Source organism: Anser brachyrhynchus (assembly GCF_964034855.1).
Source record: "Anser brachyrhynchus genome assembly, chromosome: 7".
Classification (NCBI taxonomy): Eukaryota; Metazoa; Chordata; class Aves; order Anseriformes; family Anatidae; genus Anser; species Anser brachyrhynchus.
The window spans coordinates 27,020,532-27,037,891 of NC_137701.1; the positions used below are offsets into that span (position 1 = coordinate 27,020,532).

At 46.0% G+C, this 17,360-nt stretch overlaps 1 protein-coding gene across 7 annotated transcripts in view; it reads left to right on the plus strand.

Annotated features, from left to right (window-relative positions):
- SEMA5B (semaphorin 5B) overlaps positions 1–17,360 on the plus strand; it is a 270,791-nt gene that overhangs the window by 139,841 nt on the left and 113,590 nt on the right. For all 7 annotated transcript variants that reach the window (XR_013954042.1, XM_080601339.1, XM_080601337.1 and 4 more), the window contains one exon: positions 8,237–8,336. Coding sequence is in view for 6 of the 7 variants with exons in the window: in XM_080601339.1 (XP_080457465.1) it covers positions 8,237–8,336 (100 nt within the window). In the remaining variant the exon portion in view is untranslated. The remainder of the gene's footprint in view (positions 1–8,236; positions 8,337–17,360) is intronic.

The following is a 17,360-nucleotide window of genomic DNA, read 5'->3' on the forward strand; positions in this document are numbered from 1 at the left end:
CATCAGTGAAATGTGGTCTTTGATAATCCCATACTATTATCAGACAGCTTCCAATTTAAAAACACTGATCCTTATGAGAACAGGTTCATTTCAAAACTCTTTAAGGATTTTACGGCCCCTGTTCTGATTCATTGTTGTAACTGACTCACGATGGGACCTTTGTCCACAGAAAACAGGAGCCCTCAGAGGTCCAGCTAGCTAAAATGTACAGATTATACATTTGACTTGTTATATCCAGTTCAGTCTCTGGTGAGCTGGCAAAGAGGGTCAACTTCTGTTCATCAGAATCAGACACATCTGCTTCTGTGGCAGATCTGCGTACCTGCATGTGAAACTCAAGGAGACTTCAGCCATCATTTCTCTGCCCTCTCTCAATATCCTGCCGTGAAATATTCTCAATATTCTCGCCGTGAAAACAGTTGGCTTGAATCTTGCACCATCTCTGTTGGCACAAGTGTCTGATGTAGACATACAAACGTAAGGACAGTGAAAAAAAAAATCTGCCTCCAGATGTGGAGGAGGTGGTTTGAACGATGACTGAACGATGACAAAGGAGTGTTTTTTTCCATCAGACCGTAACGGCTGCAGGAGCCAAGATGCAGCTTGCTTTCCTGTCTGAAAAGAGGGATTATACCGATCAGAATGCCACAGGAAGCTGCAAGTGATGCATGAGCACTCACCTTATCGTTCTCAGCGAGGGAGATTGCGTGGCAGCTGCAGGGCTCGTCTCGGTAAACAATGGATCACGATACTTAAACACTGCACCATTCGTAAGAAAACAAGAAAGCTCAGGGGGAGCTAACAGCGGGGCTGTGTGTGGCACTGGTCAGTGTGGTTTCACAAGGTTGTGGTGGGGCACACTCCTGCTGTCTGGCTATCCTGGGAGTACGGCTCGATTGGACTTCTGCCTGCCCTTCACCATGTGCAGATAGGTGAGAAGAACCCAAGTGAGAGAGAGAGAATGGGCCAGGAGTAGCCTCTCTGGTGGAGCAGAAGTACGGAAGAACTGCAGAAATGTGAAGAAACAGGAATGTGACTCACAGTCCTTTGATCTCCTTCCTTGAGGGACCCCCAGGACAGCATAACAGCGAAATGTCCCCTACTGGGAGCGAGCACCAGTTCGTGCTTGTTATCTGGTGTTTTCTTTATCTGGGATTGAATCCCTGGGTTCTTCCTGACAGACGAGTGTGTTTTTCCAGCTGCTCCATATTAATAATAAAAAAGTAAATAAACAAGCAGTCATAATTGTACTTTTGCAAAAATTAGGTTTGGACTATGTTCTTCTTTCTCCATATTGAAACAATTTAGCAGCACTTGTTTTGAAGAAATGATTGAAATTTAGAAAACAAGGAGTAAATATGCTCAGTATGCGCTAGCAGCAGTTAGTGCCTCCTGCACATTGCGTGCTTTACAGATAACGAGGCGTGGATGGCCTAGCCAGTATCACCAAACCTATTTAACAATTTAAAGCCATGAGACACTAAACGGTTTCATGATTTCCCCAAGACAGAGAGGACTCCAGCGTTAGCGGTGTCGGGTACTTGGAACCATGCCTACATCTCCAGGTGTCGTTTCTCTCTTGGGCGAAAGACACTCGACAGTTCAAGGTCAGTTCAAGGAGGAAGTGTAGGCAGTGAAGAGACAGCATAAAATCATCTAGATATGACGCAATTTTAAATGATATCATGACTTGGTTAATATGATCACTGTGCTTACCTGGGTCTTCGGTTCATTTCTTCCCTTCAGGGTGGTAAGAAGCAAAGCCTCCTTCCTTTACTTGATAGTTGAGAGATGGGACTGTTCTCTCGTTCATGATACCAAGAGAGAAAGTCTTACTCTTTTTTCTTCCAGTCATTTCCTATCCATGTGCTCTTGGACAGGTTGGAGAGGGCAACACTTGAGCTTCTTGGATCTCCTCGAAAGGGAATGGTTCTCTTCACTCAGCAGTCGTGGTGGCACTTACACCACTGGTGGGTTAGCTCATTGTTTCTCTCATCCTGGGAGTCCTGTAGTTGGTTGAGACAGAAAGAATTGAATGAGTGGACAGGAAATGAGGTAGAAACACAGCTGGAAGATAAAGACTGCTAGAGAAGAAAGCAGGGGTCAGAGGAGTGGTGAATGCATAGTAAGATGGGTAAACTGGGTGAAACCATGAAAATGAGACAGCTGGAAGGATATCTAAATTGGATTTGGATATTGAGGGCAGAGATAAGGAAACAGCTGGCTGTGGCATGGTGTGGGGTTGTCCCATTTTATAGAAGGGAGCATACTCTGCCAGCAGCCTTTGGAGTCCTCATATATATGAGCGGAGATCAGAGATTTAGGAAGGCAATGAAGCTGGGTATTGCAGCAGTTGGGATTAGGACGTATTTAATGTACAATTAAAGATTTCAACAGCTCAGGTTAAAGAACGAGAGAATACCAGTAATGAGGTGGAGGTGGTGATGGGAAGACAAGACAGCAGGGTGATATGCATGTGTAGGAGGATTTTTGGGGTAAAGCCAGTTGGAGTTTTCTGGCCTCCTGAGTAAAGTTGAGCTCTGAGTGCTGACACATTTGTTTGCTCAGCTCTGCCCGCGCATCAAAAGATTTCTCCTTCCCCAGACAATTTTGCTGAATTGTGGGGTGTTTTTCTGTTGTGGAGCCTTTTTTTCTACATCTCAGCATGGGGTAGGAGTGAAACATTTTCAAAGACTATTGCACTAACCTGTGGTGTGACCTACAACAGAGAGCTAAAATTTAAAATGAGGCTGATATTAAAATATGATTCATTGCCAGTCTAATAAAGATAATGCTGTAAGTTGTCACTAACTTTTATGCATCATTGGAGGTGTCCACTCTTGCTGTGTTTGAGAAGACAGGTGGTAGCATGGGTAGTCATTAGCCTTCTGATCTTTGGTTGCAACCTTGCTTGCTTTGTCACCTATGGGTTCTGGTCGGTGACCCGTACAGAATGGAAACTGCGACCTCACTCGTAGCAGGCTACAGTCTGCTTTGTGGAAAGTGCTCTGAATATTATCTGAGGATAATTGATGCAGAGGATGATCTGACTTTGCAGGCCTTGACAAGCGAATAGATTTAAGATAGTAGGTCTAATTCTGAAAAGGGATCATTTAATCAGTGTATACCAAGAAGACAGCCTGAAACTTTCCCTTCCATTACAAAGTGATTTACATCTATGTGTTGGTCATTTGTTGGGATCCAACACTGAGAGTCCTCCAGGCTAGAGGGTAGTCTGGAAAAGATCTAAGTGGTTGTGTACTTGCAAACTGTAGTATCTACCAGTTGCTGAACATGGTTTGTCCTGTGCCAGGGCTGAAATAAATCAAAAGAAGAGAAGATTGTACAGTTACAGAAGTCATGACTGTCATCTGGCCTCCCCATGAATGCTGAAATGCTCAAGTACAGAAATTAAATATGCCATAAAGTAGTGAGCTGAGTTAAGAGAACTTTTAAGAGACCATCTTGAGTCAGTAAAGGAAGCATTCATGTGTGGTCAAGTTAACACTGCACAAAAATAGGTTTGAATGCTGCAGAACAGGTAATTTACTTATGCCCATTGAGTCTGGCAGGACCTCAATTCTGTACGTATGCTCTACCTCATTACACAAATCTTTACTGTTGAATCAGCTTATTTTTCAGGGGCTTTACATAATTCATCTGGTTCAGGTTGTATTTTCTGGAATGCAGCGCCTGGAGCTTCCTTCATGTTTAACTTCTCTGTCTTCCTCCCTTAAGGTCTTTTTATGATCTTTGAAGCTTTTCTCCCAATCCTCCCATTTTTAGCAGGAGACTCGTGTTTCTACATGATGGCACAACTAGTGGCTATACCTGGCACTAGTCATGAGGAGCTATTCCAAAAAAACTCCATGTGTGGACACCCTTAATGTGTGACTACACTGCTACACAAAAGAATGAAAAGGACTCATGTGGATGTCCCTGAATTAGCTTTCATCGAGCTAGCTCCCATGAAGATAATGACTTCGCAGCTGGCACTGAGGTATTTGTGTTGAGCTGCAAGCTCTGCCCAAAACACAGGAGAAAGACTTGGATGAGCAATTCAAGCTGAGGTTTTTGCTCATGCAGCTTCACTGGTATTCAAAGCTAGCTCAGATAGGAACACGGGTGGTTTTTATATGTGGATATATCCTTACATTGCACAAAGACTGCTTGGTCCTGTTTTGTTTAGCTTCTTTTGCTCCAGGCTAGGCAGCCCATGCTGAGAATTACTCCAGAAGAGATGCTCTTGAAAAACACTGTGGTTAGCCAGGCTCCATCCACCTCGCAATGACTTTACAATTTCAAGGCACAGGTATTTAACCTCTCTGCTCTTGCGAGGTGTGTGCTGGCTGCACGGAGCTGTTGCAGCCTGCTGGAGAAGGGAGCTACAAGTGGCCTCAAGTGAGATGAAGCAGTACGTGCTGTCCTTCAGGCAGGGAAGTCTCAGCGCAGTGTTTACACACTTCTTCCCTCCAAAACACACAGCGTAAGGGTGAGGTGGGGAGCAGCTGGTTTTGAGGAGATGAAGGCTCAAGTATTACCAGGTTTACCACGTCTTTAGAAGCTGATCCAAAACCCATCAAGCTCGGTGGAAAACTGCCAATGATTTGAAGAGCCCCTGGATCAGGCCCTTAAACCCAGCTCCTACAACTCAGCACGCCAGCATATGTGCAACTGATCCTTGTCCCGCTCCTGGGCTCTCGGGGACCTGGTGCGGAGCAGTGTGCTAGCAGGCTGCAGAGACCACCCGCCGAAATGGCAGAGGGCCTCTTTTCACCTTGTCTTCTGCACGCACGAACGCCCGAGCACAGCTGTGCCTGCAGACGCGCGTTTCCTGCGGAGCCCTGTGCTCTTGCAGCTGGACACCTGAACCACCTTGAGCTGCACTCGGGGAGCTTCAGAGGCACCGAATCAGAGGGCTGGCGCTGGGCGGTGTTGGAAGCTATTAAACTGTTGTTTGTCGGTCCTAATGTGGAGGAAGTGAGAGCAGGGATCTTTAACCCCCTGGAAATGATTAGAGATGAGGAGCACAAAGGAGGCCTTGATGAGCATTTCGCCCGTAAGCTATGTGGTTCCTAGCTTTCCGGCTCCTGCTGCCGACATGCAAAGCCAGGGCCTTGGGTTTTAATTTTTCATACTGTTTTTAAACAGATACTTTTGCAAATGTAAACATGCCCCAGCACTGAAGGTTTCCAGCCAAATTAAAGAGTCAGCACTGGAAAAATCAGCCTTCTGAGAAAGGTCAAATACAAGTAAACTCTGGAGTTCATTGGGTCCATATGTGTAAACTTCAGCTAATATGGGATAGGCCCAGGGCAGCACTTACCTTGCACAACTGAGCTTGTTTCAAAATGAAAGGCAAGAACTGTCCTTAGGGATGCCTGTGCTCTGAGCAATAGATTTGAATGTATCGAATGAAAAAAGACCCATGTCCTGGCTATGTTTCCATTCCACTTTATCCCTTCCCTCTAACAGGAAGAAAGAAGGTTTGGAAGGAGAATGTGCCATTTGGCATTAATTCTGACAACTCACATTTAGACATTGTTAGCTGAGACCATGCTGGGTTTAATAATCTCCAACTACATGCCTATAAAAGCTTAATTTTGCTATGAGGATGCATGCCTTGAAGCCTTTAATTTAATAACTGGGAAGGGTTTCTTTATAAGTTGTACCACCTGCAGTAGTAATAGAAATCAAGACACTGCCTGTTATTTCTTGGCTTGATTGACATTTCAGCCAACGTGGAAGGATTCAAGCTACCTACTGCCTTTAATTTTTTTTTTAATTACTTTTACCTGTGATTTGTCAGCGCTTGCCATTAGAAGGATGGACTGATGAGTGTACCTCTCTGAAGTGAGGAGCTTTTGCTTAGAGCAGCAGATGAAGAAATTTTCTTCCTGCCACCGCACTGTAATAGTGGGTTAGTTAGTAGGAAAAAGTTGGTACGAGAGAAAGCAAAATGACAAGAGAAATTGTGGCCTAAAAGTAGGATCCTTAAAAGGTATCATCATTATATAGCAATCCCCTAATCCCACCCCCGTCAGCCAACAGAAATGCCAGGAGATCTGCAGCACATGTCAGCCAGCTAACCCACCTGAAAGGTGTTATTGTTGCCGGTTCTGCTGCTTGCCTCAGAAATGTCTCCGCACCTAAAGAGCTACGGGAAAAGAAGACAGAGCCCCATTAGTTAGGAGAATGCCAGAGGTGAAACTGCGGTGCCTCCCGGGTGCTAGTACATCATTAAGGGTCCCAGAGGAGTGTAGGAGGTGGAGATGCTTGAAGGTTAGACGGGCTGAGTTATTCCTTAACTCATGCCTTTTCGTTGAAGAGCAGAGGAGGTACACGTGTTGTGTGTGGCTACGTAGCGTGACAGGAATGTTGAGAAGAGCTGGAAGCTTCCAGCTCCAGGTGACAGGGTTTTTATCTGGTGCAGATGGAGGTCTTGTGGTCAGAGAGGCCCTGACAGTGTCAAGTCAGGTGGGACATGGGATCAGGCCCGATGGTCAGCCCAGTGCTATGGGGGCTCAGGAGGTGTATTGAAATGTGGTGGTGTCCAGGGCAAAGCCAGAAGCTACACAGCAAGGTTCTGCCTTGGGAAGCAGTGTAGGACAAGTGGTGTGAAGAGTAGGGGCTTTTATTATATGTGACTTTTTAAGGTTTTGATAATCAAAGGGCCTGATTAGCTGTCATCCATCCCTGAAAGGAGAAGGGACTTAAGACAAATATCCCTATGTCAAAGGTTTTATACCGTTTGACATCTGTAATGCTACAGAGCTTGCCAGGACACCAAAGGCCTTACAAACAATGAGATCCCTCATCAGCATTGTCCTCCTGTGGAAAAGAGAAGTTCTGTGGAAAAGAGAACTAATGCCGATACCAAGATGTTCAAACCTGCCTGCCTTCGGTGCAACTTCTCATCATGGGGGATATAAAATGACAACGGAGCATGTTTTTCCAGAGCTCTTTTGAACGAGTCTGAACTTGGCTGCGTCATTGTTATTACGAATCGCTGGGTCACGGCCTGCCTACTGATGTCCCGTTGGCATGAGGCCAGAAGATATTACCTTTCAGGTTCAAGGTTTTGAGCCTTGTGGGTCTTCTGCATCCAGACCTTGACCGATTTGGTCTCATTTGTGCCTTGCTCCCTCAAATATTTGGTATCCTCCATGTATTTGACAGACAGAATAGTTAACAGATGGAACAAGTTTCCAAGAGACGTCCTCACAGTAAAGCTGGATGGCTTTTGGAAGATACACGTTAGTCTATCCCCAGTTATTCCATGCAGCACAGGTGTAAGGTGGGAGGCTGAAATTCTGTGATCTGTGATACACACAAAGTAAAAGTTGGTAACTGTATTGAAATACTGAATTCTGTGAATGCCCTAACATCACATCTGAGAGTACCCTAAAAAACAGCGATTTAATTTTTTCTTTAAGCAGGTATATTTTTTATTAAATCAGGATTATCTGCCCTACATCTCTCAACTGATATTGTCTTAATAGATACGGCTTCTGTAAGAGTTTTGTCTCCATGAGAATAGTCAAATCTATCGCTTTGCGTTTAACCTGCCATGTTGTTAAATCCAAGCTGGTTAACAGAGCCAGCTTCAAGCTCGTTCAGTTCTCAGCTACCAAGATGCTGTGATGATCCCACCTCCCCATCTTAGTTAAGGAAGGATTTGATTGACAGGGATCCCTGTCAGATGTTAGGTAAAGTGAAACCTGGCACAGAACCTAAAACCTGGAAGAGAAGGTAAAGCCTGTCCTTTGAGCAGCCAGGTCTTGAGTGTAGATCATTTCTACTCTAACCTGGTGTTCAGTCAGTTGACCCCACCTTCTCTTCATGGAGGAGGACAGCAGCTTCCCTTTGCTTAGCAGGGAAGGCCAGGCTACGGAGGTGTTAGGGCAGCCAACCTAGTCCCTTTACACCATTTAACCCTGGCACTGGAAGCGGCTCCCCAGTTTTAACTGAAGTGAAACCAAGCTGCCATTGTCTCTGAAGCCAATGCTGACACTCCATTTTGGATGTGAAAATAACTGCTGAGACAGCCCTGCATTTATGTACGGTTTTTGCACATTCTGTGGAGAATCAGAATAAATAGAAACCCTTTAAATAGATTATTAATTAACCTTCCCCTGACAGATAACTCGGTAGGAAATCCATTAGTAGATGTCTGGGTGAACTCACTGCTTCTGGAGCAGCTTTATTGTGTTGTGCTTTCTCCTTCTTGTTGCAGATCTGAAGCCCTGGGTTTCGAATTTCACCTATCCAGGTGTGCATGACTTTTCTCAGCTCGCACTGGATGCCAACAGGAACCAGCTCATTGTGGGAGCAAGGTAAAGATAATCTTTTAATTAGCTTTTTAAACTTTTTAAACCAGGGCTGCTGCTCAAGCTCTTTCCCTTCAGGTTCTGGCTTCAGAGGAGAGTGTGTTTCCAGCTTATGTGGCCAGTCTCCCCCTCAAAGAGAAAGCTATAATTTGTGTGGAGGGATTTAGACTCCTAGTATAATTGCAAAGAAGAGAAAATTACTAGAATTAAAAAAAAAAAAGAAAAGATGCAATCAAAATGACTGGTTAATGAAGCAGAGTGCTGGCATCTCCCTCAGTATCATGAATGTTAGAAGAGTTCTAGTAAATTATTCTGCACCATCACTCTGCCAGAACAGAATCTGGCTTTTTGGTGTATTTGCCACGGGCACGCTTTCTGTCTATATTAAGTTCATCTACATGCCTTTGTATAAGCTGCAGTGAGACTTTGGCAGCAAGAGCGATAGCTTTCTTCTCTCTTCTTTTAGAATTCGCTTCGTAGCCTGTTCACTTCATCTCGCTGACATAGTCAAATCCCCACCTAATGCATTTTGGTGCAACTCTGTTGTTCCAACACATCGTATATAATTAGCATATATTTTCCTTTATTTTTAAACATTACTTTTATTTAGGATGCCGTAGGAGAAGGGTAAAAACACAAACACAATATAAGCATAGGCAAGCTCTAACAAATTTAGAGCTGCATTTGTAACCAGGAAAAAGAACTATGGTTCAGTGAAATAATATGTGTCAGGAGTGGTTGAATCATGAGCCCCCACAGCAACTATTTTTTATTGCATAATAAACAGATAAGACAACCCAAAAAGAAAGAGCTAAGCATGGTCTAACAAATCAGCCAGCAGCAGCAGTTTAAATATAGTATTTAGAAGCAGGTAACATTGTGGAAGCAGCCTGTGCTGTAGGTGAAAACAGGAAGAGACTGCTTTCTTCCCACCAGTGGACAGGGAGGTGAGGAGCAGGACTGGAAGAAGTCATGGTGTGAACAAGACAAAGCAAGACGTGTTAGTGGAAGGAGAGTCTTTCTGCTCCAAAGAGACAACTGAAGTATTTAACATGCATTTTCTGTGTTTGTGCACTAAATACTAAAACTTCACTGTCTCACAGAGTTTAAATTGCCAGAGGCCCTCCTGCTTTTCATACAGAAACATTTTGCTCTTCAAGCTGCAGCTTTACCTGCGCTGGAATTTTTAACCAGCCATTATTAATATTTATTACTTCAGAACGGCGTTGCTTTGGGGACAGCCGTGAACGGTGCCTTCTGCCAGGCGTTGTACAAACACAGGCCCGTCGCCCTGAGGAATTCACGGTTTACATAATTCAGCTGCACAGCAGGTTTCCTCCTTGCTGTGGGTGACACGCTTCACCCCTGCTCGAACGCTCGCGACACATCCTGGAGGGAAGCTCTGTCTCCACAAGAGTTTGTACAAGTGCGGTTAGACACGAGGCTACAGTATCATTACAAACAGCAGAATGACAGCAAATTTGGCTTCCTGCTGGAAGCACAATATAGTGCGGCGGGTTACTCCAGGCGGAACCAGTGACAAGTATTTATAGAATTTGCTTGGAGAAGTCAGTTTTCATGAGGTACGACCAGCCTGACTGGGAGACTCTCCAAGTTTGATGGTGCCACACGGCTCTGCCAAGCAAGTCTTGATAGAGTTAACGGAGGTGCAGTTTCCCAGGGTGCTTTTTTTTTTTCCTGAGTGTGGGGTAGGTGGGGAGTATGGATCCCTTTCCCTCCTCACCATCTCATTACGTGACATGAGGTGCACGAACATGGGGTGCAGGCAGGGTCCTTGTTCTGCACAGTACCGCAGGTCCTTGGGTGAGCTGGGCTCCTGGAGCTGTGCCAGAGAAATGGGAATGGGAAGTAAAGGCTTTTCTGTTCCCTCCCTCCCTGATAAATCCCCACCTTGTTCTGGACTATTTTTAGGGGTGATTTTTTGAGTCATTAGTTGCTCGTGCACCATCTGCCTGAATTTGCAAATGAAACAATACCTCAAAGAGATAGGAGCTGTCTCTATCCATCTCAACAGGGTGTAATTTATGAAACCTAAATTTAAATGTTAACCATGTTTAAATGTGCTACTGTAGATCATATTAGTAGTAACACCAGCTATTCTGGGGTTGTGGAAAGGAGTTTGGGATCAGGGTGGAGTTTATAAGTACTCCCACTTCTCAATTTCCTGGTTAACATCATTCTCTTAGATGATAGCGTTATAAATTATTTCAGACTAGCTCTTTCTGTCTCTATTTAAAAGCCGTATGACCTCACCACAGCAACTCTTAGCTTAGTTCATCCTGCATTTCCAAGCTTCACAGAAAATGCTTCCTGGAAGAAAAGAAGATCCTGGGGCTCACAAAGGTTTTTGGTTTGGGGAATTGGACACAGCGTGACTGAAACTGTAAGGGGTATTGAGGGCACACTGTGCAGGCAGGGAGCTGGAATAACATGAGCCTCAGATTTTTAAGCTTTATCGCTACCTGAGAGCCCTCCCCGAATGACTGGTGCTGTCTGAGTGCTAACCAGAGGAGTTTGATAACTCCACTGCACCAAACACCTGCCAAGTCAAAATCCCAGAAACAAAAGAATTAGTTTCAAAAGCCCACCATGGTTTCTAAGCAACGTATTTACTTGTCACATCATTTGTAAAATCCAAACACTTGCAAGTAAGGATATGAATAGTTTAGAACATTGTAAATCTCACACTGCCCATATTATGAGCCACATTTCATTAAGTATAAAAACACACATTTCAAAAATTCATAACCTTCATTTTGACTCATAGCTTGCATGTTTTGTTTTTGTTTAAAATGTAGTGTTAGTATTTTAATGTACTGTTTTTCTTCTCTGAATGAGTGATTGTTTTGAAATATTTGCTGCTTTTTTCAGCTCTTGAGCTTATGTGATTACTATTTGAGCTTATTTTAATGGGAAGAAAAACAATTTTCTAGACCTCATTATTACTGAGAAAAAAATTGAAAATATGATCTGAACAGCTCAAAAAACAAGACATATAAATCCCCTGTACATTAAAAAAATGATCATTTGGGGAACTCGAATCCTGCTTTTTCTGTGCTAGCTATCTGCAATGCCACTTTGTCCAATTGTCCTGCTTTTTTTGCAAAACACTTTCTTCTTTTCATCAAGAATAAGCCTTGAATTTTTCAGACCTGAGAAACCTTCCAAGGCAAAGCCAATAAAGGAGCTGAAATGGAAACTGATTGCAGCCTTGACTATGTAGAAACTTCCATCCCTCTCTAATGGCACGATCAGGAATGCTTATTGTCTTTACTTTCAATCTTTTTCCCATTATTAGATTTCAAATTTAACTCTGTTATACTGCATTCCCAGTGAGCAATTTGCTTTTATTAACTGAGGGTCTATTCGCTCTACCTAAACATCTGAAATCAAAGATTAATGGTGAGGAAATGGGTGGCAGTTTCTCGCAGATTAGTGTCACATAATGAGCTATAGTTTTGAATTATAGACACGAGTTGTATATATGCTGCCACAGCAGAAGAGCCACAGAAGAGATAATTCTGGTACCAGAACAAAGGCTGGGAGACTGGGACACTGCTCTTTTGTCAGCAGTACAGCTGCTGAATGGACTGGGAAGAACGGCTTGAATGAGCTGCTCTGCAATAAATGGTTTAACAAAGGAGATCGGCTGAATTTCCTAACTCGATGGGCAAGCAAAAGAGACCCGTGTTAAAAAGCGGTGACTTAAGAGATGCAACTGTTTGAACTGAGGGTGTCTGCTTGCTGTAGCTCACGGTCAGACCTCGATGCTGTCAGCAGCAGCCAGGTTGTGGCCCCTTTGCCTGCACCGATGTACCTGTGCTATGGTAGGGATGCCGGAGGTGGTGTGGTGGGGCAGGAGGAAGCCTCCATCCCCACTCCTGCAGGATGCCCTGGCTCAACTCTGACATTCTTCCTTTGCCCTTTCCCCCGTCCTTCTTCCCTGCCTTGTCTGTAGCAGAGGCAGGCTGGCTTTCTCTGCTCCCCATGGCAGCGATTTCACCTGCGTGCTGGAGAAGCGGTGCTGTGCTCTCTCACCTTTGCTATAGGCAGGGTGCCCTAACCCAGGGGAGGATGGGTTTCGTGTAGCAGTGACATCCCACCACTCCACCTGCGACCCCTAAGTGGCTGGGCAGAGGTGGGAGCCAATAAAGAAATGTTGATATGGAAGACCCTGCTTGGAGTCCAGCCGAAAAGCGTGCTTCACCAGAGCTCCCTGGCCAGGAGAACATAAAAGATTCAAAGGAACGTGGTCGAGACACCATGTGACAATCTGGCACGCCAGCAAGCTGAAAGGAAACAGCTTGGACAACAGGAGGACGGTACCCAAACAAATGGCAGCACAGGGAGTGGCTGGGAAACCCTGGGGGAAACATTTGACTTCTCCCAGAAGGAAGCCACGGGGGTGTCAGCTCGGGGCAGCAGCCTGCTGGGGCTGCGGATGTGAGAGGCATGGCTATGAGGGCTGGCCGCTCGCAGAGAGTGGAGGTGTTGCCGTAGAAAAGCAGCCGGAGAGCGTCACGACCAGAAGTCCTCGTAGTTGTGCCTGCCAAGAGGGCTGTCAGCTCCATCAGGCGACGGGAAAGGATTATCTCTCGGGGTTGTTGCATGGGGAGCTGAAGCTCAGGAGCCCTTGTCACAAATGGCCATGACCAAGAATGTCCTGGAGGCAGAGGGCAGCGAGCAAATGCCACATCAAGGGACTCAGAGCTGGCAGGTGAAGTGCACGTCGTTGTGGGCTGCTGGACTTTTCTGCATCAAAGCTACCAAGCTGCTAGGGATGCAAGTCTGGATGCTTTAGCAGGGGGCGATTTTCATACTTGTTTTAGACCTGAGCTGAATGTGCCTGTTAATGTCAAGTAGGTAGGCGTGAGAAAGGAGGTAGGGTTAGTCTGGGGAGCAGAGAAGGCGCTATAGCACTTACAAAGGTGGTTACAGATCAGGTCAAAAGTTCTGCCTCTAACTGTGGCTGTGAAACACAGTGTTGGAAGGATCGCTTTTGGCTTTGAACAGGAGGCCTTAGGGGGAGCACAGCAGCCTGGGAGCACCCCTTCCTGGCTGGTCTTGTTCCTGACTGCATGAACACAAAACACCTCTGGATCACACCGGCTCAGGAGCTGAAGGCTGAACGGAGGGACTGATATCCCAAAAGAGTTGCTTCAAGTTGCAGCTTGCAGAAATATGGCAAATTGTAAATATAGTCTAAGATCCTCGACCAGCAGGATTGGCATCCTGAGTTTATTGAAACTCTCCGGTGTATGATAGATTAGTCTGTCAGACACCAGCTTTCATGCAGATTTCTGGCTGAACACAGGCTCTTTCCTGCCTGCTTGGCAGAAAGCTCTAGAGCGCTGCAGTAAAACTCTCAAAACCTGCGTCGCTTGGAAAATATCGCTCTTACCCTTGGGCACCTTCAATCCTACCCAGATCTGGACTGCCACTGAAGCCTGAAGAGAGCAAATCTCAGCAGACTGTGCTGCCTGGGCAAAAGGCAGCGTGCACACCAGGAGGCTGAGCGGCAGAAGGCAGGGCAGAGTGGGTCTGCAGTTCTGGAGCGTCAGCGTTGGGCTAAACTTTATCAACAACACTTCCTACTGCCAAACAATCAGGGCTTCTGTGAGGTGGAAAAGCACTAATAATTTCACACCGTAGGTGGGAATCCAAGGCCCAGAGGGATTAAGAGCAAGCCTGCCCTGTGAAAAACACTGTGATATTGAGACACGTGAGTTTATAGTAGATCTGAGAGGGAGTGCAGGCTGCTCTTCGACCGAAGTCTGCACAACCGCAGAGGTCTCTGCGCTGTTCTGCTTAGCTAGTGTGGACGTAGCCAAAGTTTTCTGATGGATTTACAGAAAATTTGTGCCAGAGTTTGGATTTGGACCATTTACTGTTGTGTTTCTACCTGGCAGTAGCAAGTACCTGGCACTTGCCCTCAGCCTTGCATCTCCGAAGAAGACGTAAGTCTTACAAAAATGCTCCAGGAGATCTTCAGCACAGCTGGAGAAGTCCAGTCTCATATAGCGTGGAGAGAATATCATGCAAACAAGTTAACATTGGGCACAATCACATAGGCATGGCCAAAGGTTCAACAGACCACAGGTGTGTCCTGTTACATCCAGGAATGAAGTGCCATTCTCCACTGACTGCAGAATTTGACTCAATAGCTTTTCTGAGACAATATGACGGAGATGAGCTCCTGCCATGTTCTGATGGCTCCCATTAGTATCACGCTGTCTTACGTCAGCTTTACCCCCCAACAAGTCACGTTTGGCTGAGAAATTACCTTGCCAGTTGAGGTATTAATGAGGACGTGAGCAAGCAAAGAGCATGATAATGTTTTTGATTATATCCAGATTGTAGGAGGGTAGCTGAGAGGGCTGCTATGAAGAAACCAAAAAAAACCAAATGCCATCCTTTCTCACTCTGATTCTTCCTATCAGACAAAGTTAAAGTTGCATCCTTGTATCAGGGGGTGAAGGGAGGCAGGTAACATGGTGGTGTGAGAAAAAAAAAGGGGAAATCAGTCTGTGAAATTAACAGATACTTTCAAAGGACCATTGATGTCTTTTGAAGAAATTGCCTGACCTGCATGAGAAAGAATACAGCGAAGGTGAGAAACCTGTGATTAGACATTACAGCTAGTTAAATCCATAATTGGGGGTGCACAGTGTCTTTGTGCAGAGAATAAAAATGTGATTTAAAGTGCGGGTTTTAACCTCTCTGGTTGAGCCTGGGATAGTTCAGAGGGAGATTTTCCTCTCTGATATCGTGCCAGAGGAGGTCAGTTCAGCTCTTGTGTAAGTGTGGAGGGGTGAAGCCCCACTGGGGTGTGTGGCTCTTTCTTACCTATGGAATTTGCTTTCCTCTGCTGGTCTGCAGGCTGTCTGAATTTGCCATACCCCAAATCTGTGCTGTCCCTGGCTTACCCCTTGGGAAGGAGGGAAAAGGTGTGGACAGGCAAGAATGAAAGGATAATTTTCATAGCTTATGGGATTCTGGGAACTTTGGAGCCTAGTTCAAATTTTGTTCAAAGTGTAAGTTTTTTTCTTAGTTAAAACTTGTACATTTGCTTGAGAACACAACATGAACTTTAATTTACTCAAAATAAATCCATCAGATAAAATGCCACACTGCAGCGCTGCCAGGTTGCTGGGCCTGGCCAATGCACAGGAGAAGTTGCAGCTGCAAGAGAACAAGGAGACGGCTTTGTTCCTGGCGTCGTACCTGGAGGAGAGGTGACAGCAGCCTCTTGGGTCTGTCGTCTTTGTCAGCAGAGCAAACAATTGGTCCTGCGAATAACCTGGTTCCACACAGCCACAGCCACGAAAGGCAATCCTGGTGCAGTGCAGGCTGGCGGGAAGCATCCCGTCGCAGGCCTGACACACAAAGTATCTCATATTGCAGATAAAATGAGAATTGGTGGTACCCTATCACAAAAGCAGCCACCCACAAGAGACTCTCTTGCTTTAGTAATACGCTGAAAATAATTCAGTTTAAAGATTGCATTTGAGAGCGCGGGGTGCGAGCAAACACAAGGTCAGGATATTTTGGCAAAAGCCTCAGAGGTTTGGACCTAATGTGTTTTACAGCATCAGAGGATGGGGCTGCAGAGCCTTTTCCTTAGGCAGTACTGAAAATACTGACTTTTGCTCCGGTTAAGTTGGTGACACGTCAGTTTTGTATGGCAGGGCTTACCACAGCGACTTGCATATCGCTTTATGTCCAGATGTTTAGGTGCTAAAGCCCGCTGCTCTGTGCCACTGCAAAGGTATGAAAAACACAGCGAGAAGAAGGGATTGGTTGGCAGTAACTTCATCTCACCAGCCAACTCGATCGGTATTGCCATTTAAGTTGTGTTGAACTCATCCTGAGTTTGAGGAGAGCGTGACAGAGCTGAGCACGCTTGTCAGCCCGAGCAGGCAGGTGGGGGGCCGCCAGGGAGCATCTGAACCATGTTCAGTGCCTCAGAAGAGGAATTTCACAGTTTGGCTTAGGAAAACACACTGAAGTGATGGGCAAACAGGAGATGAAAGGTCCCCATGCAGCTCGGGGCCACCGTGAGGTGCTGTAAGTGATCTGGGACTCTGCCAGCTGGATGAGAGAGGGACAGAAGAGCTGTCAGGCGCATGTCAGGAGAGAGCTGAGGTGGCGTGTGGGATAATACGTGATGGTCTGAGAGATGGACTCACGCTTCCAGGAAAACAGGAACAAACCCACACACCAGTTTTGTAAATTTGGCTCGGGTTCCATCTCGAGGGTTTTGAAGACACTCATTTATTGAAACAGAGAGAAAAGTAACAAAAACATTTATGGAAATCAGCCTGCCTTTTACAAAATATGTTCAAACAATATTCAATAAAATCCCCTTCCCAGTTCTCCAAAGCATGCGAACGCTGCTCCCCTCCAGACCAGAGCTGGTTCAAGGTGCCTGGGAGCACACGACAACGTGCTGCCCCACGGAGCGGGACCCCACGGGGCAAGGCTGTGCCTCTCCCTCTCCCACCACGGGGCAGAGGAGGGCCAGGGACAGCCGAGCCCGGCTTGCTGCCCCCGCGAGCCGTGTGAGGGGGGACACGGCTGCAGCTCAAGGGCTGAACCCTTCCTGCGATCCCCCCAGCAGCAGCAACAGCCCAGATTTCTGAGGATCGGTGTTGGTCAAGTGTGCCACGGCCATCCTGTTGTCCTGCATGGTCTGCGGCCGCACGCATCTGCCTCTTCTGGCTCCTCCAAGAGCTGGCACAGCATTGAGACTGCACACGTCTGCGTCATGCACCCGGTGCTGCTACAGCTGGTGGTAGCTCTCCTCCACCGACTGGAATTTGGGGGATTTGATTTTCATCCTTGTTTCTACTGAGAAGTACGAAATGGGCCTCGTGTGCAAACACAGTGGCAACGCAGACACGGTAGCTGTGACCCTAGCTTAATTTGGAAGCTGCTTAATCAGAATGATATGCTGCTTGCATAAGGAGCCTCTTGTAAGAGGATGCTCCTCTAGCTCCGGCTAGATTT